At 41.8% G+C, this 24,744-nt stretch overlaps 1 protein-coding gene across 3 annotated transcripts in view; it reads left to right on the forward strand.

Moving 5' to 3' along the window:
* The first annotated feature begins 8,204 nt into the window (after window positions 1–8,204).
* Window positions 8,205–24,744, forward strand: part of EP300 (EP300 lysine acetyltransferase) — a 132,863-nt gene continuing 116,323 nt past the window's right edge. For 2 of the 3 annotated variants that reach the window (XM_077830522.1, XM_077830530.1), the window contains exon 1: window positions 8,205–9,835. In XM_077830522.1, coding sequence (XP_077686648.1) covers window positions 9,742–9,835 — 94 coding nt within the window. In that variant the 5' untranslated portion in view covers window positions 8,205–9,741. The remainder of the gene's footprint in view (window positions 9,836–24,744) is intronic. The other variant, XM_077830540.1, reaches the window with a different exon arrangement.

Here is a 24,744-nt window from a genome sequence, read left to right on the forward strand (position 1 = left end):
GGAAGCAAAGAAATCTGCAGGGAACATAAATTCTGCACATACGCAGTGGTGCAAAAGTCCCCCAGGAGTAATCTTCAGAGAATGTAGTTCTGGGTAGCTGAATGTGGATGGCGTGAGAGAAAAAACAGTTGAGAACCCTGGCTGGGATCCACAAATGGACTTCAGCGTTGCTGTGCTGGGCATCATGATGGCACCTAGAAAATCACAGGAACAGTTCTGTGATCCACAAAGCCAAGCGAGGGGCCTAAGCTCCCTATACAATGAATGGGGAGAGTGAGGTGCCTAAGAACGCCATTCACAAAAGCCAGCATGCTAGTCAGGGAGCCACCTAAGCTTGCCAATGGGAGTTCCCAATTAGAGGCATGTGTGCTAAACCCCACCCCTCTCTTGGAGATAGGCGCCGAAATCCAGGCTGCAGGGAGGTGCCCCTCTACATCACCTTTGTAATCCATGAATGGGAATCCACCACCTGGAGTCAGGTAGCTTTGCAGTCTAAGCTGGTTTTTGAAGGAATGAGTTAGGTGCCTGCCTCTCTCCACCCAAAATGGGGGTGATATGAGGTTGTGCCCACCTTGTAACTTCTAGCCTAGTGGTTTGAGCTTTCACCTGAGATGTGGAAGGCCCAGGTTTAATTCCCCCCTCTCTGCTAGAGGCAGGAAGAAAGGATTTGAAGAGGGATCTCTTATCTCTTAGGCAAGTGCTTTCATCACTGAGCCAGGGGATATTCTGATGTGGGGTTCCCTCAGTCTCTCCTGTTGAAGCTGCTGCACTCTGGATAATTAATGAAAGAGTTCTGGAGCAGCGGGACTGGGCCCAGCATCTCCCACCTCCGAGATGGGTGCCGTAACCACTGGACTACAAGAGTCTCTCTCTCTCTTGCTAGCCCAATGATGGTTCCACTGTGAATAAATACTTAAACAATCATTGGGGGGCAGCAGTGTTCATGCCCAGAGGTAGGAACATAGGAATTGAGGGAACTTTTAAACTGAAAAGCTTAGGCACCAAGTGAGTTTAGGTGCCTACAGGGTTCAGTGGGAATTTTGTGGATCTCAATGGAGCCAAAACTGAGACTTATGTGCCTAATCCCCAGAGTTAGGTGCCTAAGTCTAGCATTTAGGAGCCTAAGTGCCTTTGTTCCCCCCTCCCCCCCACACACACACCTTAGAGCTCCCACAACACTCGCATACTGAGGAAGCAGGAAGAGGGTATAAAACAACCCCCACAAACTCCCTCCTGAATTCACATAAAGACACCTGAAGAGTACAAAAACACTCATGAAAAATGTAGTATTGAAAAATGATGCATATGATTCATTGACAAGCTAATGTAAGAGACATTAATCTTCATAAATATCCCATGCAGACCAACTGAAACTACATTTTCTATTTAAAAATATGCAGGCCTATGCTTCATTTCCATTTTCAACTTACAAAAGCAAGGCAAATAAACACAAAACAAAAATAACAAACAACCCCCTCCTCTAAACCTTGCTTCAGGGTATTTCCTGGGTAATAATACCTGACTAGAGCTAAAGATTTTAGGAACTTTTGGCCAGTCAATAATCCCCATTAAACTGCAGAAAGGCTCTGTGACTGATTGTTATTAATTAAATATTGTGTAACTTAGCATATAACATAAGAGATCTGCTGTAGGTTCATACCAAGCGTAGAAGGGGGAATGTGTGTGTACATTTGAAATACACGGTATAATTTTCTGTATATAAAATATCACCTTATATATGATAAACAGAACTATAATATTTTAAATACATGTGGGCCAAATTCTGTTTTGTAATTTGGTGTAAATCTGCAGTAACTTCTATGCCCCTGAGCTAAACTATGCATTGTAGATGGGGGTAAACAGTAGATGTGGTATATCTTAACTTTAGTAAGGCTTCTGATACTATCTTGCATGACTGTCTCACAAACAAACTAGGGAAATACAACCTAGATGGAACTACTATAAGGTGGGTGCATAGTTGGTTGGAAAACCATTCCCAGAGAGTAGTTATCAGTGGTTCACAGTCATGCTGGAAGGGCATATCAAGTAGGGTCCCACAGGGGTCAGTTCTGGGTCCAGTTCTGTTCAATATCTTCATCAATGATTTAGATAATGACATAGAGAATACACTTATAAAGTTTGCGGACAATAGGAAGCTGGGAGGGGTTGTCAGTGCTTTGGAGGATAGAATTAAAATTCAAAATGATCCAGACAAACTGGAGAAATGATCTGAAGCAAACAGGATGAAATTCAATAAGAACAAATGCAAAGTACTCCATTTAGGAAGGAACAATCAGTTGCACACATACAAAATGGGGAATGACTGCCTAGGAAAGAGTACTGTGGAAAGGGATCTGGGGGTCATAGTGGATGACAAGCTAAATATGAGTTAACAGTGTAGCACTTGCAAAAAAAAGCAAACATAATTCTGGGATGTATTAGCAGGAGTGCTGTAAGCAAGACACAAGAAGTAATTATTTTGCTCTACTCTGCACTGATTAGGCGTCAGCTGGAGTATCGTGTCCAGTTCTGGGCACTACATTTCAGGAAAGATGTGGACAAACTGGAGAAAGTCCAGAGAACAGCAACAAAAATGACCAAAGGTCTACAAAACATGACCTATGAGGGAAGGTTGAAAAAACTGAGTTTGTTTAGTCTGGAGAAGAGAAGACTGAGAAGGGATGTGATAGCAGTTTTCAAGTACATAAAAGGTTGTTACAAAGAGGAGGGAGAAAAATTGTTCTCCTTAACCTCTGAGGCTAGGACAAGAAGCAATGGGCTTAAATTGCAGCAAAGGCAGTTTAGGTTGGACATTAGGAAAAACTTCCTAACTATCAGGGTAGTTAAGCACTGGAATAAATTGCCTAGGGAGGTTGTGGAATCTCCATCACTGGAGATTTTTAAGAGCAAGTTAGACAAACACCTGTCTGGGATGGTCTAGAAATATTTAGTCCTGCCATGAGTGCAAGGGACTGGACTAGATAACCTCTCGAGTTCCCTTCCCGTCCTGCGATTCTATGATTTTCTTCTTTTCAGTGCCTCTTGAAAAGCCACTTGTATCACAAAGCTTTCAAATACAAACCCACATGTGAATATACTACTCAATTTTTTATTTCCTGTGACGGGGCAACCAACTCCCATCAGGCATGTCCCTAGCTGGCCGATAGGGGAACATCCTACAGAGGTAGAACAGCTGCAATTTTCCAGTAAACAGTTGCAGAGCAACTGGTGGCATCTCTTAGCAGGGCATGGTGGGATAGTTGGTGGTGTCACTACCTCTATCAAATGCCACATAGACCCTATGATACGTATGTCAAAGCAAATAAACACCGCCTTAAAATAAGTTTTGCCAGTACAGGTGGGGCTTGGTAGCCTCGACAGGGACCTAGGAGAAGGGAAACACCCATTTCAAACCAAGGGTGCCAGCTTGGACAGAGGACCTGAAAAGTTTGTCCAATAGATATGCTCATGTGAACTGATGTCCATGTCACGTGATGTCCATGTCAGATGGCTAGGGTGTTCCCTGTGAGAGACATACAACAGTCTTGTGTGACTATTGTAACCGGGCAATGGATGCAAAAGTTAAAGAAGCAAGTTGGTAAGTGGAGTGAGCTGAGGTATGCACGTTGAAACGCAGGAATGGTGACTGGAAGAAAGCTGGAGGTATTTGAGGTCTTAAAGAGGAGAATAGTAAAAGTGGCACATGTACAAAAGACTAAATGGAAAAGGTATAAAGCCAAGATACTAGTGGAGGGTCACAAAATCTACTATTCAGAGAGTTCAACCTCCTATAATGGTGTTGGAGTTATGCTGAATTATACCATGCACAGGCATATGATAGAGGTTTCCAGATGGTCAAACCAACTAATGAGTGTTAAACTGTGCTGGAGAGAGGTAAATAGCCATATAATAAGTGGGCATGCACCACAGCTAGGATAGAATCAAAATGTAAAAGAGGAGTTTTTAGATGAGTTATTATGCCTTATTGGAAACATACCATCCAATGAGAGAGGAGCAGATCTAAATGCACATGTTAGAAATGTGAAGGATGGGTATGAAGCAGTCCACAGAGGGCATGGCATTGGAACCAGAAACTTCAAGGGGGAAATGGTCTTACAGACTTTTCTGGCACTGGACTTGGTGACTGCAAACACACCCTTTCTGAAGAGGGAAAGCCACCTAATAACCTATGCCAGCAGTGTCAAATTGATTTATTTTTAACAACAAGAAGAGGTAGAATAATAATACGTCATGAATAATGACTTGTAAGGTAATACTCAGCTATGACAGAGTGCTAGGAACCAACAGCTGAGCCAGCACTCTGGTCACTTCAACACCAGTTAATCCGCCCTGCCTCTCCAGGTAGATCTGACAGGGCCCAATTGGTGTATTAGAATGAGTTGTGGGAGGACTAATGAGCAAATTGGCCCATTAACACAGGAGGTGTAAAAAGGCACAGGAAGAGAGTGCAGGAGAGAGACAGGCAAGCTAGCAGAGCCAGAACCAGGAACGATCTCTGGGTAGAGGGATCTCTTCTCTTTTTTCTCCTTGGTGGAGAACTGAGGAGAAACCTGAAACTGTAATTAATTATGGTGTAAGGACCAGTAATGTGCTGGGAAGAGCAAATGTAAATAGACTGCACTGGGGTGTTTAACAACAGAAGGTCTCTGTGTCTGCATAGAAAGAGCAGAAGAGAGGAGCAGGACATCACTGTGTCACACCAGTGAGTGTACTGTGAACCAGCACAGACTTCTTCTTACGGACTTCAGAATGCAGAGTCCTCAAAACACCTGAACCCCTGAGCACTGGAAAAGCCTAAGTGGTGGAAACTTAACACTGGAAATAAAAAAAATCTTTAAACAAGAAGTAATAGGTAGACTTCCTGACTACACACAGGGATGTGTGGAGGATAGTGAGCACAAACTAAACTTAACATTGCTGGAGATGGCACATGAAGTCCTTGGAGTGGTGAAACCAGTACCAAAAAGGATTTAAAGGGAGACTTAGAGGTGTAATCCTCAAGTTAAAGAATCCGTTGAGAAGAAAAAGGTAACCTTTAGAAAATGGCAGGCCAGTGGTTTGAGCAATGATAAAATGACATATATGGAGGAAAATAAAAAGGCCAAATAAGTGTTGTGACAGCTAAAAATTTGGCTTGTGGCAATCTATATAACAGATTAGGAGGATATGAGAGAGAACAGACCATCTACAAACTCGCTTAGGCGAGAAAGAAAATGGTAAGGGATGTAAAAGAGTTTGTTTATATTAGAAATGAACACGGTTATTGAAAATGAATGGTGAACCAATCAACGAAGTCTGGAGTGATCATTTGGAAAGAGTGATCAATGAGGAGAATCCGAGGGAAAACTATGTATATGTAAGCCAACCTGTGGTGTGATAGATTGCATACAGGAGGAAGAGGATGTACAGGCACTTATGAAAAAGAAACAGGAGAAAGCACCTGGGACTGATGAAGTACGGGTGGATGCGCTGACATCACTGGGAAGGGAAAGTGTCAAGTATTTTACAAGTCTGTTCAATGATATTCTCAAGAAAAAGAAATTGTCGGATGAATGGTGTACAGCTTTGTGGTGCCTGTTTTAAAACATAAAGGAGATATTACACTGTATGCTAATTATTGCCCAATTAAGCCAATATCATATGCTATGAAAATGTGGGAGAAGATTACTGAAAAGCATTTGTGTGGCTCAATTGAAGTCTGGAAGGGTCAGTAGGGACTTATGTGTGGAAGGAATACAATCTACGCCATAGTTCTATGAATCCTCCAGGAGAAGCGCAGAGAAAAAAGAGGTGGCAACTAGGTATTGTCTTTGTGGACTTGGAGAAGGCATATGATCATGTACCAAGATAATTAATTTGGTGGAATTTGCAACGGAGGGGTGTGCCAGAAGGATATGTCCGTTTTTATCTGGTTATGTATGATGGAATGACTACCACAGTCCAATCCATACGAGGCTACAGCAAGCATTTCCAGTAAATGGCCTGCATTGGGGTCAGTGTTGGAGCCTTTTTTGGTTTGTGGTTTTCATGGATCTGGTAAGTGAGAATATATGAAGGGAGTCATCTTGGAATATGGTGTTTGCTGATGACTTAGTGATATGTGCAGAAGATTGTGAGACACTGGAAACCAACTTTGAACAAGTGCAACACAGTTTTGAACAGGTGGGACTTACAGTGAACTTTGGTGAGACTGAGGCTTTGACAACAGAGGGAGGAGGACCCACCACAAAGGATATTGTAGGCAGACAGCTTAGAAGAGTGAAATAATTTAAATACCTAGGATCAATGGTTTCTGACAATGGTTCCCTCCTACATGATGTCTGGCATCATATCAAAGCAGCTTGGTACAAATAGTGGGAGCTGACCTCAGTTCTCTGTGATAAAAAGATACCAATAAAGTTAAAAGGTAGTGTGTAAAACTGTAGTTCAACCCATACTAATGTACAGAACAGAGTCTTGGCCAGCCACAAAAAAAGAAATCAGAATGCTCTCCATTATGGAAATGAAGATGTTGAGATGGTGAGATTACTGGACATTCCTTGAGAGGAAATGAACTGAGGCTGTAAAGGGCCTACTGAGAGTTGTCCCAACTGAAGACAAGTTGAAGGAGGCTACACTACATTGTTATGGACTTGTCCAGCAAAGACCTGAGAGTTATATTGGTAGAATGGCCCTTGAGCTGATCTTGGATGGAAGATGACCAAGGGAGAGGACAAAGATATGGTACATGAACCAGATATTAGCAAACCATCAAAATACTAATTTGTGTGACCGCCAGGTCATGAGTTTTGAAAGAAGGCAGTAAAACTTGCTGACCCTGAACAGGGAAGTGGCAAGAAAGAAGACACTTAGGGTGACCAGATGTCTTGATTTTATAGGGACAGTCCTGATTTTTGGGTCTTTTTTCTTATATAGGCTCCTATTACCCCCACCCCCGTCCTGATTTTTCACGCTTGCTGGTCACCCTAAAGACACTCTTGTTTTTAATTTAACCAAACAACTCCCCTTTCTGAGTTATCACCAGATTTTGTATCCCTGCATACATTCTTGCCTGTCTTTTAGGCCTAGCTGCTACAACTTGTTCTGCATGCATGGAGCCCTCTGGGTGGGCGCAGAGCCTGTTTAAGTCATTAGGTCTGTGCACAGATGTAGGGGTCTGCCCACATGGAACAAGATGCAGGATAGTAGCCATATATTTAAACTGCTGGATGGGGCAGTATCTCTATACCTGGGGCAGAGCAAAGCCCAATGTTGATACATAGTAAATAACATTGTACAGTAGCGTAGGTGAGATCAGAATTTGTGTGTTTGTGAGAAACCAACCTCGCAAAATTGTCATAAAAGCATATCAGTCCCAGTACAAAATCTATGCAGCTGTGCTTGCCGATGATGATTGATGATAATGGGGGAGAAAAAATAGTGTCCATGCCTGTATTTTAAATAAATAAAATTGCTTCTCCCAGGCAAGCAGGAAGGTGGAATTTTGCCAGGCTGGTTAGACACAGCTTTGCATCACACGCCTGCACCATGATTTATCAACCATAGGTAGCACAATGATGTAATATACATATAGGTGCAGACAGCTCATCATATCTATACCCAGCTGTCTGTGTAGGAACCTGCGTAGAAAATGGGCCAAGTACTGCTCTGCTTCCACCTGAGAAACCTTCCCCTCCCAAATCCAGGGGCTTAGCTGTGGGGCCTTTGTCTATGCAGTGTATGCCGTGCAGGGAGAGCCGCACCGCGGGCTGTCGTGCCCCCGCCCCGCTGTGCAGCAGAGGAGCTGCCTGCTTCAGGTTGCGTCCTCTCCCCCCCCACCCCCGCCTCAGCTGTAGGATTGCAACAGGCCTGTCCCAAGCAACCACCGCGCTGCACTTTTCGGCCGACTAATAATACACCGTGTGGGTGGGGGGAAGAGAAATGGTTTTTCCCCCTCGTCCTCCTTCCCCTTTAAGGGGCGGAGGTGAGGGAGTTTGCGGAAGGGACCGATGAGCAACGCACGCTGAGTGGTCGGCCTGGTCTCGTGACTTCAGCTGGCCCCGCCCCCGATTCTCCCCCCCTATTCTAGCCCCCAACCCCCGCGTTCCATTGTGAGTGCGAGCTCCGCATGGCTCCGCCCCCACCCCTAGCCCCGCCTCCTTTTTCTCTTGGCTCATTTCCGGCCGCCGCCGCCGCTCGCTTCCCTGTGAGGACTCGGGAGAGTGAAGAAACAACAGCCGCCATTTTGTTTGTGTGTGAGCGACTGAGGGAGGGCGAGAGAGACCGAGCCGGACGGGGCGAGCCAGGGGGCGGGCAGCGCAGAGAGACCCAGGGGCCCGGGCGGGGAACGGGGAGAGAAGAGAGAGTCCGAGACGCATCCCCCACATACATCACACCAGCCCCGCAGCCAGCCGCCGAGAGCCAGGCAGGGGCAGTAGGGAGCCTGCGCGCTCGGCCTCCTCGCTCCAAGCCCCGTCCAACCCCGCCCCGGAGCAGAGGAGACCCCCCCCGCGGTCTGTTTTATCCATAAGGGGGAGATTTCCCCCTCTTGGGCCGGTATTTTGGGAGGCGTCTGGACCCCCGTTGGGGCCCCCGCCCCCTATGGCGGAGGCGAGAGGGCGTCCTAGCAGCGCCTGAGCGGCGGTGGGAGAGGCGGAGAGTGACCATCGCCGAGCGCAGGGAGTGGGGGGAAGAGAGGAGCCCAACACCCCCTGCCTTGCCCTGCCCTGCCCAAACCCAGCGCTAATAACCATCCTCAGCCACTCGGGAGGGGGAAGGTAGCGCGAGAGAAGGGGGGAGGGGCCGGCTGCTTCTTCCTCCTCCTCCTCCTCCTGCTTTGGGATCGGTCCCTCCGCTTGCTCTGGGGGGCACCCGGCTCCTCGGGCTGAGCGAGAGAGCGGAGGGGGCGCTGAAACCCGCCCCTGCACCCCCATCTCGGGATCGGCGTTGCCTCCATCAGGACAACAACCCCTCCTCCTTCCCCGCACAACAAGATGTGAAGCGGAGACTCCTGGGACTTATCCTCACCCTCCTCATCCTTCCAGCTCCCCTCTCTGCAGCCATTAGTGCCTGGCGAGGAAGAAGCAGGGGGAGCTGGGGACCCCGCACACGCGCTGTCTTCGTCCCCTCCAGCCCCTTCGCGGGCGGTGGGTGTTTTTTTTTTATTTGCAGGGTGGTGTTGGACAGGGAAGGAGCTGCTAGAGGAGGGTGATTTTTTTTCTCTCTCTCCTTTTTCCTCCTCCTCTCCCCTCCTTCGCCCGCCTCCTTGTGGCGATGAGGAGGAGGAGAACGACGCCGAGGAGGAAGAGGCTGATGGCGGCGGTGAGGCGGCAGCAGGAGGAGGAGACCCCCCGGAGGATGAAGATGATGGTGGCAGAGATGAGGAAGCACCAGCAGCACAACAGCCGGGATTAATTTGACTAAAAGCCCACCAGCTTCTTCTCTCCTTTTTATTTTCTGGCGGGGGCGCTTTCCGTGTTCTTCCCGTCCCCTCTGCCCGTGGCCCGGGGGAAAAGGCCTCTTCCCCACCCTACCCCCCACCTTCCCCCCCGCTGAGCCGGTGCCACCCTACCAGAGACCGAATCCGAGGGGCAGAAAAAGGGGAACTTGGACCCCCGCGTCCTCCAGATCCGTCGCTCGCTCTCCTTAGTCTTCAGCTGAGTCGGGGGCCCGAGAGGAAGGCGAAGATTTTGGGGATCCCCCGTCTCTCTCCTCGTTGTGTTTGTCTAAAAAGAATTAAAAATGGCCGAGAATGTGGTGGAGCCGGGCCCGCCTTCAGCCAAGCGGCCTAAACTCTCCTCACCGGCGCTCTCCGTGTCCGCAAGCGACGGCACAGGTCAGTATCAGGGGCCCAGACCCCTGCATATCCCAGCTGTACACCTAGAACCCTTTCTCTCCCCTTCTTTTCCCCCTCTTTTTTCTCCAGCTCTACTTCTTCCCTCCCCCTTCCTGTCTTCCCATTTGCACCCCTTTTTCCTCTGCACCTATGTGTATTAATCTCCTCGGTGGGTATTTAATTGCTCTTGCCCTTTATTTGTTGGACGTGATTGAGAGGAAAGCTGTTTGGTTTATTATGCATATGGCCATTTGCAGAGAGACTAACAATTCTACCATTTTTATCCTTTTCGTTGTAATAATTATATCAAGTTCTTTAGTCAGATTAAGAGAAATATATATAGAGAGATAGGCATAAAATAGTGTACACAAGCATTCTCTTCATCAGTCTTAACTGTGTGCATGTGTATACACACACATCTGTCTCTTAATGTTTGTTGGGTTATATGTAAGGACTTTACATCACATTTTTTTCTGAACAAGGGAATGAATTCTCTTCCATTCCTCATTTTATCCCTTGTTTGCATTCTGGTTATTCTATTTATTTTTTTTACCTTTTCCCTTCACCCTTTCTCACCTGGTCTTTCTCTGAGGAAGAATGGTTCTGTTTTTTGTTAGAAATTTAGCTTAGTCTTAGTTTTTAAAGACCTAGACTGCAGGTTTTAGTGATTTGTAAGGCTTTTTAAGATCTTTTTTATCTTCATGCAAACACATAGCGTTTCATCTTATTTGCATTAAGAATCAATATGGAGCGCAGTTCATTTTGCATCTCCCATTTCTTTGCTGTGAGGCCAAAATGTCTGAAATTCCCATGTATGTTTATTGGGTTGTGAAGATGAACGGGGCTTGTTCTTTGTAATCTTGCAAAGATTTTTAACAGTGGTTTTGTAGGGAGGAACAATCCATAGTTGCTCTGAAATCAAGCTAGAGGGTGTAAATTTTAGGTGTTCCAATCTCCAGCAAATGTAAACTGGTTGTACTGGAAATTAACAATAATAAGCTGTTCTTCTTTTCACTGCCTCTTATTAAGAAGCAGGTAAGTATTTGGTATCATTTTGCTTTGAGAGTACTGAGCAGCCTGCCCCTAGTTGTTTCTCAAAACTTGCTTTTAGATCTAAGCCAAAGGAAAACTTTGGGGACTCCCCAACTCTGTCTGTCTCCTCCTGCTATACATTGGCTAGTTAAGGTTGTTCCTTGTCGGCACCAGTTTTCTTGTTCATTGTAATTGTTTGAGCTACCAGGAAAATAAGTAAAAAATGGGTGGCCATCAGACAGTAAACAAGATGTTTAAATGTCTAGCTTTCAGTTGTGCACTGGTTTAACTGGAATCACGTTAATTAAAAAGTTTTTTTGCTGATCTTTTCTTCTGGAATAATGAAGTTTTAATTGGTGTGTAATTTAAAAAAGAAGTTTGCTGAGAACTTTTAGAGCACATTAAGGCATAGGCAGAGTTACAGAGACTGTGAAAGGGGGGTGATACATTTCTGTCCCAAAATCAACAGGTCTAGTCTCTAATAGAAGAGGGAGATGGGGTGGAGGAAGAGGAACTTCTCTCCTGTCAGACCCAGTGGTTGATTTTTAGCATTACTTAGAAAGCAAGTACTTGAATTCAGTAGCCTTCATATATTTCCTTTCCCTGTCAAGTTGATAATTCAACAGGGAATTGTTTTAGTTCAAAATCATATAATTTTCCCCCCTTCAATTGTGTAGAAAGGTCCAAGTTTGACTTCAGGCTTTTTATGTGTGGATCAGGATGCTGTTTAGAATAACTGGACAGGTGGAAACTTTTTATGCATCTGATTGAAAGTATAAAAACATTAGTTGTGCCAGGCTACAAGGAGCTTATTTCTATTTAACAAGTGCAGGTATTCAATATATTTAATAATATGTAAGCATTTTAATCAGGAGTATTGAGTGACTTAATAGTTGAGGAATCATTGTATAGGTATAGTCAAACACTTACTATGGATATTTTAACTATTTCTTAGGAATTCAGATGTGACATAATACTGGACAAAACAGAATGTACTTTCTTCATAAGACTTGTATAAACTCAAACTTTACTTAATTCAACAGATAATGCAAAGGCTTTGGATAGTGTCAATTTTTTCATATGAAATTACACTCAATAGTTATTGATGAAGACTTCTTTACCCTGGGTTCTCATGTTAAGTAACATATTAACATTGTGGGCTTTGAGGCACAGTACTATGTTTGTTACCTGGACATAATTATGCCTTCATCTCAGAAGCACATGTATCTTGTAAAGTTGAATATTACAGTGTTTCTTTAAGTCAAAACCCATCATTTGCGGGTTATATTCCTTCACTTCCATTGCTTGACTGTTTTTTGTCTCATGTCAATAACTTGTTTCCATAAACACCACAACTCCAGTTTTTACTATATCTTAAGGCTTTTTCCCTTTCTTTTCCCGAAGTAACTTTAAATTAGTGATGTGTTGTGTAGTGTGGTGTGGTAGGTCCCAGCTATAGAATGGGTTGTGTTGCCCCACTCCTAGGATAATTGTTGTATCATGCTTTTGAACTTACCTTAATTATTTACTAGAAACATTACTTTTTTTTTTTGTTTTTGTTTTTTGCAGTAATCTAAATATTAGCTTGTGAACTTGATTGTGCTCATAAAGTGAGGTGTCAGAAATTTCTAAATTGTTGTGGCCATTTCGCTTTGCTTGCAAGCGTGAAGGGGATTCTTTTTGTATATTTCTCACTGTTGGCTTATTTGGTTCAGTGTTAATTTAAAATATGGATTTGGCAGATTGGAGACCTAAGAGCAGTGGTGAGTCTAGTTGAGTTGCTAGAGCTGAAACTAGCAGATGTCAAATATTTTCATCATACAGAAGCCAAGACTTGGTCTATAATTCATCCACAATTGTGTGTGTGTTACGTACCAAGAGTATTTAGTTAGTTCATTTTCAGAATGCACACAAAAAAGGAAGGTATTGGGATTCTGTTTCAGAACACAAAATGCATTGGGAGAATTCAAAAGGTGTTCACATGGGGTTGCACTAGTAAACCTCACTTCTCTGCTCATCCAGTCGCTTCTTCCCCACTGTGTCGCAGTGCTGGATCTCTTTCTAAGAAGCCTTGGCTGTTATTTCTCTCCTGTTTTGAAAGCAATATTTACTCTGAAGCCACAGAATGTGGTATAACTTAAGAGCTTTTACAGTTTAAAAATGTTTTATATAAAACATAATAATAAATAATAATATTTATAAAAATAAATTCTAATAAAGGCTAAATTCCTTGTCCGGGGGAAGAAGAAGCAGGAAGGGAATACTGTATTACAAGCCAGCTCAAGTGTTTAACTACAGGTTCATATCATTTGCCAACACTAAAATACTGTTTCTCCTGGATACTGAGGAGTATAAAAAAAATCTTGATATTGTGAATGGTTTTTCTTCTAGTAAATTAATGGTTAAACTTTACATCTTGTTTTGTCATCCCTTGTAATTCTTAATGCATCCCTTAAAAACTCTTGACTTTAGGAGCTGAACATCTTAGATTTTCTCAGTAGTTACAAAAGTACTGGTACCGCTTCATTGTGAACAGTTGACAAAAATTGGTGGGAAGGAGGACTGATACCTGTCTGTACATGTGAAGCCGTAAGTTGAGTTCTGCAAAGAATGCTAATTCTGAACACTTGGGCCAGGTCTATGCTAGAAACTTCTGCTATTATAAGCAATATCAGGTAAGATTTTTTTGATGACATTTATGTCCCTGCGAAAGCCTTTGTGTAGACATGGACATTCCTTCATAAAAGTGCTTTTGCTGATATAGTGTATTTCATTTGGGGACCTGGTATAAGCTGTATTAGCAGAAACACTGCTAAAAAAGCGTAGATGCAGCTTTCACTCAGATTCTGCTGGTATATGTATACCCAGCAAACCTTTCTCTGTGTAGTCTAGGCTTTGGAGTAAAAGTCTTCCATTTTCATTAATACTGTAATGAAATGCTTGACAAGTGCTTTATGTAAATTTAGCATCCCAAATAGTCTTCAGAAATACCAAATATTTTTTTAAGTTCATTTTGGGCAAGATTTCCTTCCATTAATCAGGGGTGTTAAATGGTGTTATATATTGGAGAGGATATCTTGAACTTTGTATTCCTTGATAAACGTTATAACATTGTAATACTGTACGTATCTTTTGGTTGTTGGATAAAAAAATATTGTTTGAAATGTAAGTTAGTTGTAAAATATTAAACAACTCTCTCATTTCTTGAGAACTGTTAATATACAGATTTGTAGTAGCAGAGTATGGAATTTAGTGTCCTTCGGCTAGGCATATCCAAAAATCAGATTCTGTTGATTAACAGCAGCCCTTACAGCCAAATGTACACTCCCTTGATCTCCCTTCCACTTGGTATCCATTTTTTATAAATCTTGATTTGTTCTCATCTTGACCCTTAATTCTTCTGCAACCCTCGTATCCAAGGTGTATACATTTCTCATATTGAAAATCTTCAGGACTTGCTCCTCTTATAAAAATGATTCATATTCTCATCTTCTGTCATCTAGATTACTGTAATAGAAAAATTAATTTTCATTGACTTTAAAATGTGGAAGGTTGTTTCTTCATTAGAAACTCATCACCTCAAATTTTAACCTGGCTCCCTGTCTATTTCAGAAATTGATAAAAAGTCTCTACCCAGTTTTCAGGCTCCTTCTTGGAGTTTCTCTCCATTTGTTTGACCTCACTTTTTTCTTTCTAGCCTTCTCTCCTTTCACGTCTAACTCCTGCCCCCTTGCACAGCAATCAGATCTTAATCCTGAGTTCCCCCCCTTTCAATTTTACATGTGCTCTTTCTCTCTGAAACTTGGGTGAGTCTGTCTGTTGCAGTTCACCTTATTTTCATTTGCTGCCTCTTTAATAGATTGTATAATCAGATAACTTACAAAGTTTTTGTATTATAGCAAATAAAACTATTTTTACTTGTATTACAATTGTGCAACTGAGACTGTGCTAGACATTGTACAGACTCTAAAGTTACAGTCCTGCTTCAAAGAGTTTACAGTCTCAGTAGACAAGATATGCAAAGGGTAGGGAGAGGGAGCAGAGGAAGGTGAGGTGAAGTGACTTGTTCATGACCATGTAACAGGTAAGCGACAGAGCCAGGAATAGAACCTGGGTCTCTTGACTCATGTTCCTGTGCCCTATCACAAAGTCACACATCTTCCACACCCTTTACTATAAAATACTGTCCATCAGCAACGAAGCTGTAGGCAATTGTCAAGAATTCACTTGGAAATCTTTATTTTTATAACTTAAATGTATTTTTCACTAAAACTGCTTGTTCTGGTACCTGAAAAATTAGAGAATTCATTTTAAAAAAACCCCAAAACTAAGACCTGAAATCATTTCGTATATTTAAATTGTAGAAATTATTTTAAAAACTAGATTTATTACCTTTTCTGGTGAGACCCAGTTCTAGTTTTTCTCTTTCCTGTTTTTGTTTTTTGAAGTGTTAATGGTGTCAGTTGTTAAAAAGAACCCTTAATTTGGGGGTTGGACAGGTAGAAAATAATGTAATACATATTGTATTACAGTTGGCAATTATTTTAATCAACAGTAAACAATTGAGGGAACTGAAATAATTTCTAGTTTGTAGTCAAGTGGACTGTCAAGGTTAGAATAAGATTTTTGAGAAGAACAGTAACTTGATATTTCTATGATGGTTGATTCAAAAATCAATGATCCTGCAGACTTCACAACCTTGCATTCCATTCCTAATCTTATGATACCTACAACTATTTATCTTTTTTCCTACACACTGAATTGCGTATGTAAACTTGAAATGTTCTACAAATTTTTTAAATAAAAACTATATACACCATAAGTTAAAGGTCTATGGAAATTGTGTGTAATATATAAACTCAAGAGGTCCCTAGGCATTCAGGAATTTTAGATGCTAGATTCCAACAAAACCTAGTTAATTTTAAGTAGATGTGGTTGAGATGGTCTCTTGTTAAATGATCTCTTTCAGGCTGAATCCTTAACTCTGCCTAAAAGGAGCTATCAGTTCAGATCCGTAATCAATTCTTCGTTAAAACTCTTGTGTAGAAATTTTTTTTCCCTACTAATGTGTGTGGGTTGGGTGCTGGGGGGAAGATTAAGTATACTATTGGAAGAATTCTGGCTCTTTGCTATGGATTGCTATGTCCAAAGTGTACAGCAGTCTTTCTCTGCCAGTGGATTTAATGGGACTTACAAGTATATCTATTGCAAGTCGTCTCCCCCCCCCCCCCCCCCCCCCCCCCCCCCGCGCTTCTGGTTGGTTGTCTCTAGTCTCTCCTCCATGACTTGCTTTCATGCTTCAGTGGGATGGTCTTCCAGTGCATGCTCTATTGATGTAATGATCTTACTTTAATCTTTCTCTGCACATTAACCAGTGCCCCTCTGTGGAGATTGAGCCCAAAGTCATTTAGATTTTTTATCTGACAAACTAAGTAATTTTGCTGATTTGTTTACCTGTCAGCTTAAACTACTTATATGGGTCTCCAAGGATTTGGCTTCTCAGGCTTTACCAAAACTGTAGCAGCAGGTTGAAGTAAAATACATCTGTCTCTGCATATGGTTGTAGTCAGTGACATGCAAAACATCGTGATCCCACTGAATTTGGATACATGAATGCGACAAGCAAGACGTAAATCATTATTTTATACACAGGAACCTTCTTATTTGCTAAGTGGTAAATAACATGTCCATGGGCATGATCCGATATTTCTTCCTTAAAGCATGTTTCCTGATGTTAGATTGTTATATGAATCACAGCACAAAATTACAAATGTCTCTGAATCTTTGTGTATTTTGAAGGCTTTACTTTGTCATATACAAATAACTGTCTTCAGCTATGCTTTTGTTGTATGATTTTTTTTTAAAGAAAATGTTGGCACTTTTTCATTTTTCCAAGAATTCTGAACAGCTACCATTTTTAGATGGAGGAATTGTAGTGGGTAACTCAGCCAGTTGTGGAGTTATCTCAGTTACATTTGCATCAGGAGAGATGTGGAATTGATGTGGCACTAGTTAGATTCTCTCTACTTCTCCTGTTGTAAAATGGTATGTGCAGGAGCAGCAGTAGTACAGGGGATTCACCACTGCTTGTGTGAGGTACAATGGCAAGAGAAGTTTTTCTCTTTTGTCCTCCTGTCCTTTTCCACAGGACCAGTGCAAAACTATGCCTATATTAGCTCTCTTCCTGCATTTAGGATTTTTCCAACAGGATGCTGGACTTCAGGACCAGATTAATTACAAGTCTCTGCGGGTGATGCTGGGAAGCATGAGTGAGAGTGAGCCATGGTGATTCTCCTACAGACGAATTTCTAAAATGTATAGTGACTGTAGATGGGGGTCGGAAACCTTCGGCACGCGGCCCATCAGGGTAATCTGCTGACAGGCCGCGAGACATGTTTGTGTTGACCATCTGGAGGCACAGCTCCCTGTGCCCGCGGTTCGCCATTTCCGGTCAATGGGAGCTGCGGGAAACGGCGGCCAGCATATCCCTGCGGCCTGCTGTTTTTTTTTTTTTTTGGTATTCTAGGTAGGAAACGCATCCTTTCTGGCATAATAGTGAATGGTTGCTTCATTGTGCTTTCTTCTGGTGGTCCACAATGTTAGTATGCTAAAATAGGCTCATTCACCTCTAATTTCAACTCGTACTAGGGCCCATAGTGCTCAGAAAATTGACTCTTCAGTAATACAGCAGTTTTCAAATATGTAAGTATTTCAAAACTTGTTAAAACTGTACAAATGAAATTCCTGTCTGAAGCTTATATATTCTTAGGCTGAGTATTATTTTGAATCAGTCTAGTTTTACAAAGCTTATGCTATATATTGACAGGTTTCAGAGTAGCAGCCATGTTAGTCTGTATTCGCAAAAAGAAAAGGAGTACTTGTGGCACCACAGAGACTAACCAATTTATTTGAGTATAAGCTTTCCGATGAAGTGAGCTGTAGCTCACGAAAGCTTATGCTCAAGTAAAGTGATTAGTCTCTATGGTGCCACAAGTACTCCTTTTCTTTTTGCTATATATTGGTGGCACATCCTTGACTGGGGAATGTACTAGACAATAAATTGATTAACAAAATGATTGAGTTGTTGTTAAGCTAGGCATTTACTTTGGTATATTGGGGCCATTATTAACTATTAATGTCCAAGGCCCCTCATGTTGTTTATAACTTGGGCCAGTAGTCACTAAGTAAAACTAATGTAGAGGATTTGCATTGTGTATTTTAAAATCTGCTAGATTTACTCAGGTAACTAAAGGGGGAAGTTTAAAAAGTTATTGCTAATCGCTTTCAGAATGGTGAATGAGCTGAAATGTCTCCCTAGCTCATGTTGGTGAAAAGCACTCTCAATCATTTGTAAACCTTCAACATTTTATTTCAAAATATTTTAGTGACCAATTAGTAACAAAACTTTAATATATCAATCAGTTTAATGTAAAAGCAGTAAAGTTCTCCAGATGTCAAATCCAGAATAAAAACAGGATGGAAACTGGGTTACAACCTCTTTGAATCAGATGGCTCAGTAGTTTTAGTGCTCTTGATTGTGGCACTGATCCAAAGCCCATTTTGAAGTCAGAGTCTTTCTATTGACTTCAGTGGGCTTTGGATCAGGCCCTCAGTGAACTTTCAGATCACTGTTCTGAGGAAAATGGAAGGTTTTCTTTTGAGGAAGAGCTGTGTGGTACTTGGCATAGAATCTGCACTCCGATCAGGGAATGTGGGATATATCCAAATTACACAGTGTAAGAATTTGCGCGAAGAATAAGCCCCAAGATGCATTCTTTTCAGATTGGGGCTATAGCAATAAATGGTCTTTTTTATAACATTTACTTGACATCTTGCCCCTTGCAAATTAATTATATCAAATGTGTGACAATCTCCCCCCCCCCCCAAAAAAAAAAAAAAACAAACACAAAAACCCCAACCTGGTGGATGAGGTGATATGTACATCTGCCACTAAGTTCGACATTTTCACCAACAAACTTTGGGTTGCGGCTACGAGCCTCTGTCTGAAACGCTTGCTTTACTCTCCTAAAATGGCTTACACGCTTCCATTTGTAGACTTTCAATGATTCTGATCACCCTGACATGAGGTATTAAAAAGTTGTTCTGGTTAGGCACAACTGTTGGGTAGGATTTTGCTTGCAGTCCCAAACTTTGAATTCAGGCGTCTTATTTTCCCTTTGAGTTCCTTGAGGCAGAATGCACATGAATACTGCATTAAAGTGGGCTTTTCGGGGTGTGATGTGGTGGTAAGGTGAAGCAAAAACCACAATTTCTTACAGTGAGGAGAATTAAAAGCCTAATGCCAGAGGCTCTTGGAGTTTCCAAAATACAAATGGTGTATTAAAGCAAAAAGGTTATAGCTTCCTGAAACAGATGCAGGAAAAAAAAATTGCAGCTTTGGATCAAGTTTTCGTATTCTAGGCACAAAGAAATGAAGTTACTTCTGGTTGTTTAGGGACTAGCATCCTAGGATGTTGTGAGGTTTGATGTGTAACTGAACTCCGTAGCTTTTGGGGCTCTGAATCTGAATCTTGTACTTTTTTAGGTCTTGTTTGAATTTCTGCCTGTATTTGATCTTAAATCAGATTATTGGATTCTGTTTAAATACAGCAGTGGTATAGTTAATCTCTGGTTGCCCTCTAATTAAAAATGGCTCCACAATTTTTTTAAAAAAAAGTAGGAAAAAAACTATCAGACAAAGTCCTTGTACACTAAATTTCAGCTTGAAGCTTGTTGCTTCAGAGGGGTTTACAATGAAAATGCTATTGGACTCATTTATTTGCCCTTAATGGGGTTTATAACACTGACCATTTCTAAATATCATTTGGTAGAATCCTCACTCCTGAATGTTTCCTAGACAGAACAGGGTGGAACTCTGCAAATGTTAAAGGTTTTATTTTGTCCCCAAAGAACAGCAGAGCATCTACTGGCGGTCACATTCCACCTGAACTTCTAATGGCTACCACCTGAAATTTCCAGTCCTTTCCTTGATCAGTCAGTGATGGAGCTTCCCACAAAAGCTTTGCCCCTTCAACCAAAGTAGTTGCTCTTCACTGCAGTCCAATTTCTTGTTGCTTCGGTTTTCTTCAGTCCCTCCCTGGCTGAGGTTCTTTTTGTGTCACATCTCTCCTTGAAAGAGTCATTTTGTCTCCCCATAAGGAGACCTTTAGTCCCTGACATTGTAACTTCCAGAGCTTGTTGGTAGCACTTTGTTTTACCTCTTCCTTGGGTTTATTTGACATTTTATCTTTATCTTTGTTTCAGGGTATTGAACTAAGTTGTTCAGGGCATCTAAGTGTGTTTTGCCTTGTGAGGATCCTTGGCTCACTGTCTTCTTAGCTTATCTTTTTGGAGGGTACTTCAGGTCATGAGCTTCCATTCTTGGATCCCCAGTCTAGTTGCTTCACTGTGAACCCAAATAGCTGGTTACACTTTGGTGCTTGGATTGGTGTTTTCTTTCTTGCTTCTAGGCCTTCTCCTGGATAGCTTTCAGGTCTCTCTGTAGAGAATATCTTGATCTCAGCATTTCATGGCCATTGCTTCTGCCTGAAAGCACAAAAGAAATGCCATATGTTTCATATGCAGTAGCCTGCATTGTGTGGCACCCAGCAGTCAGTGTTGATGGTAAAGCTTTGAGGTGGACCTGTTAATGCTTGCAGGGCTCTAGAGTTGGTATCCTGATGGGGCATTCTGCATGGAATATTGAGCGCTTGTTGATAGTTTTGCCTGATGTGGAAGACTGAGTGTGCCAAGTACAAGACAGTGCTGCTTGAAGTGTCTATTGGACAAAGCAGAGAGAAGCGCTGGTATCAAGCCTTGTCCACTCGTTAATTCATTTTATACTTCAGACAGAGCTATTCCATAGTCCGATTTACTGATGCATATCAGGACTGCTGATGGGTTGTTCAGAAGGATGATCATTCTTTGAAGTCCCACTTTGATTCATCTCTCTTCCCATTGCATATAAAGGGGGATCTAGACTGAAGCCTCAAGGCCCTGTCTTACCTGCTAAAAGAATCTGCCTCAAGGCTTACCTTGCATGTTCTATCATCTTATACAGCTTCTGTGCCAAGATCCTTCAGGCATTTCTGTCCACACAAAACACTGTCCTTTCAATTAAAGCACCTATTCTTTGAAGATCGACTACTTTGAGGCCATTGATTCCCATCTGCAGAACACATTTAGGCTATGAGGTCAAAAACCTTCTCAGGTATCTGGAGGCCTCTGGTGCAAGTTCCAAAAAAACTGGGTTTATTCCATCCTCTGTTAGAAGCTAATCACCCAGAAACTTGGTAGAAGGGCCTATTAATAGTCTTTCAGAAACAAGTAAGACTAATCTTGATGAAGTGAGGAGAACTTCCTCCAGTTTTCTAATCTGAATGAGATTCACCTGAGCCAGAAAACATGAGAGAGGGACTAGCATAGAGTGCCTCAGCCCATTTGAAGTTTTGCTTCTCTGCTATGTAATCAGTAAGGATATATTTTGGTAAGAATGTAAACTCCTTGTGATAGGGACCATTTTTGTTTTCTGTTTGTACAGTGCCTTTTTCAATGTGGTCCTGGTCTGTCTCTGGCATTACTGCAATATAAATAATGTTAGAGATACTGTTTTCCACCTTAAATAGGACAACTTTGAGATGCTAGGGCACTCAGTTCCTAGTACATCAAAGGTCAAATTCACCTTCAGGATCTTGGTTAGTAATCACAGAACTGGAAGGGACCTCAGGAGGTCATCTAGTCCAGTCCCCTGCGCTCAAGGCAGGACTAAGTATTATCTAGACCATCCCTGACAGGTGTTTGTCCAACCTGCTCTTAAAAATCCCCAATGATGGAGATTCCACAACCTCCCTAGGCAATTTATTCCAGTGCTTAACCACCCTGACAGGAAGTTTTTCCTAATGTCCGACCTAAACCGCCTTTTCTGCAATTTAAGCCCATTGCTGCTTGCACTCCTCAGAGGTTAAGAAGAACAATTTTTCTCCCTGCTCCTTGTAACAACCTTTTATGTACTTGAAAATTATGTCCCCTCTCAATATTCTCTTCTCCAGACTAAACAAACTCAATTTTTTCAATCTTCCCTCATAGGTTATGTTTTCTAGACCTTAAATCATTTTTTTGCTCTTCTCTGGATTTTCTCCAATTTGTCCACATCTTTCCTGAAATGTGGAGCCCAGAACTGGACACAGTACTCCAGCTGAGGCCTAATCAGCGCAGAGTAGAGCGGAAGAATTACAATACTCCTGCCAATACATCCCAGAATGATGTTAGCTTTTTTTTGCAACAGTGTTACAGTAATGTCTGACAGTAATGTATGAATTTGAATAACTTAAGGCCACCTAGGTGTCAGGTGAGTCTCCAAGTGACTGGTAGGAGGAAAACTGCTCCCAGGCTGAATGCCTGGACGTGCTGCAGACTGGAAAACCCATAAAACCCATGCAGTACCAAAATGATCTATATTAACACAGGATAGCCAGGATCCCCTGAAGAGATGACTCACACACTATGAAAGTAAAAAAGCATCACATTCAGTGCATGACTGAGACCTCCTGGTCTATACCTTGGTTAGTGCCAGCAGGGAATAACTACCATCCCATTGTAAGGTCAGAAGGTTTCGTCTGACTGGAGCTGACAAATGTGTATCCCCTGGTGTGCAGATACTTCCAACAAGTTGAGATCTAAGAAAGTTTAAGGTGAACCGTAGCAGTGCAAGTTCTTGGTGGTGTCAGTGAACATCCAGATATTAATAATGGACCAAGATAGGAGAAGACTCTGTGCACTCAAGGTAGTGCAGGAAAGCTGTGGTTGCTGTAAGAGAGGTGTGTTAGCATCTGGCAGCATCGGTGAGAGGTTAGGGCTGTTGTGTGTTCTCTTGTCTTATGGTATATGAGGGCATTGTGAATTGAGTGATGAGACAAATTGGCCATTGTTGGCTTATGAGGGTTATGGTTTTGACCATATTCGGTCTGTGAAAGACTGTGGGATTGAAGCAACTTGTTCAGTCTGTATCTTGCTCACGATGTGGTTCCTGATATGGTAACATTTCATGGGATGTTTTTCTTTCACAGATGAGTTCTATGGTTGCATGGGCATTAGCTGACAAAAGGACCTTTGGGCATAGCAGAAGTGTCTGCTGTTGGTGCAGCTCATAAGAGAACTGTTGCATATCTTCTTTGCACCTTGAGGCTACTCCACTCTAATACTATTTTTGTGGGTAACCTTTTGGATATGGCCTAATTAAAAATAGGTCAGATGTCTCAGTAATGCATCGTTGAACTCTTAGGGTGAAACGTTCCCTCTTCTCTACATCTTCACTTTACCTGTGAACACAGGGTATTAATGGATCCCCAGATTAACCTAATGAAGGATCCTTCTGAACGACCCTAACACTGAAGGTCGCTTCCTGGGTATTGGTGACTTTTGTGCTTTGCTTCCGACCTTAAACCGGAGTGCCTGTTTCCATCATGTAGTAACTTCTGTATTTGGGAGGGTGCCATGATTTCTCTAGAGATCACAAATCATTACATTGGTGGTGGTCAAATGTGTGCATACTCCCCTACTTTGGTCAGATCTTTGGTGCATTCTGGGTGAAAGAGATAGTTAGGTTGCAGAAGACTCAGTGTGTCAGAAAGCTGACTCCACTTCCTTAGTTTTGACACCAGGTTCTTGAGTTGCTAGTCAGTGGCCAAGCCATGCCACTGCTGATTTGGTCAGAGCCAAAGCGGCCTCTACAGTCTGCAGACAATGTACATCTTGGGGCAACTGCATATGAATATTAAATGAGCTGTGACTCTGTCATGTACGTAAGTACACACAAAGTAGTATTGCTGAACTCAATTTCCTGAATCTGTTCATATTTGGTCCCTCAGTCCAATGGGATCTGTCTGTAAAATGTGCGAACGCAAAATCATTGCTGGTTTTAGGACTACTAATTTGGTTGACTTTAGGATTTTCCTTTCAAAGTTTGAACATTGTCTGGTGTTTGTTTACTATCATTTGGCTGTAAAAGACTTTGAAGATTTGGGTTTCAATTTGACTTTACCTGTCATTAAAAACAAAACAGAATGCCGTTATCCTTGCTCAAGTTCACGTCATATTTTTGGTTAATACTTAGTGCTATTCTCCTGAGACAACCATTTTGTATTCTTCAGAAGTGAGAATCTTGGCAAATGATATATTTCAGGGTGGATTTGATTTAAATCACTAGTCAGGAAGACTCGATTTAATCATGGATTTCTACATAAAAGGGCATTCTTGTTGGTTGTTATAACCTTAATACATATTCTTCACAACTCAGAGATGTAGATTTCATTTTTAGAAGGTACACACTATAAATTTAAGTGATTTATTTTGAAAACTTTTCAGATTAGTTTTGCAGCTATATCAGAAAATGAATGATTTTTTTGTTGTTTCATTTACCAAAGGTAATTGAAGCAGATAGTCAACCTCCCAATGACTTCATAAATATCTCCAATTCAACAGGTTAATCATTAATATTGGAGGCTTTTCTTGCCATGCTGTATTAGGAAGAGAACATCACCAGACAGACATCTAAATTTTTATTTAACTAAAACAACAACGTTATGTATGCTGGATTTTTTTCTTCAACAGCAAACATATAATATTTTAACAAAACTAGCATATGAATTTTTGAATTTAGTTAAACATTCAAGTTTTTTAAAATCAGGTTTGTTTTTGTTAATTTTTAACTAAAATAGTTAAATAATATATTAAAAAAGAAAAATTAAATTGACTGTCAGCCAGGTCAACATGAGGAACTTAAAATACTGGCTTCTGCAGCTAACTCAGTCATCTTCGCCTTCATTTTCCTGTTTGTTCATAATCTGGAAAAGACAAACAAGCTTTCCTGCTTTTTCAGG

Source organism: Eretmochelys imbricata, chromosome 1 (assembly GCF_965152235.1).
Source record: "Eretmochelys imbricata isolate rEreImb1 chromosome 1, rEreImb1.hap1, whole genome shotgun sequence".
In the NCBI taxonomy this organism is placed as follows: domain Eukaryota; kingdom Metazoa; phylum Chordata; order Testudines; family Cheloniidae; genus Eretmochelys; species Eretmochelys imbricata.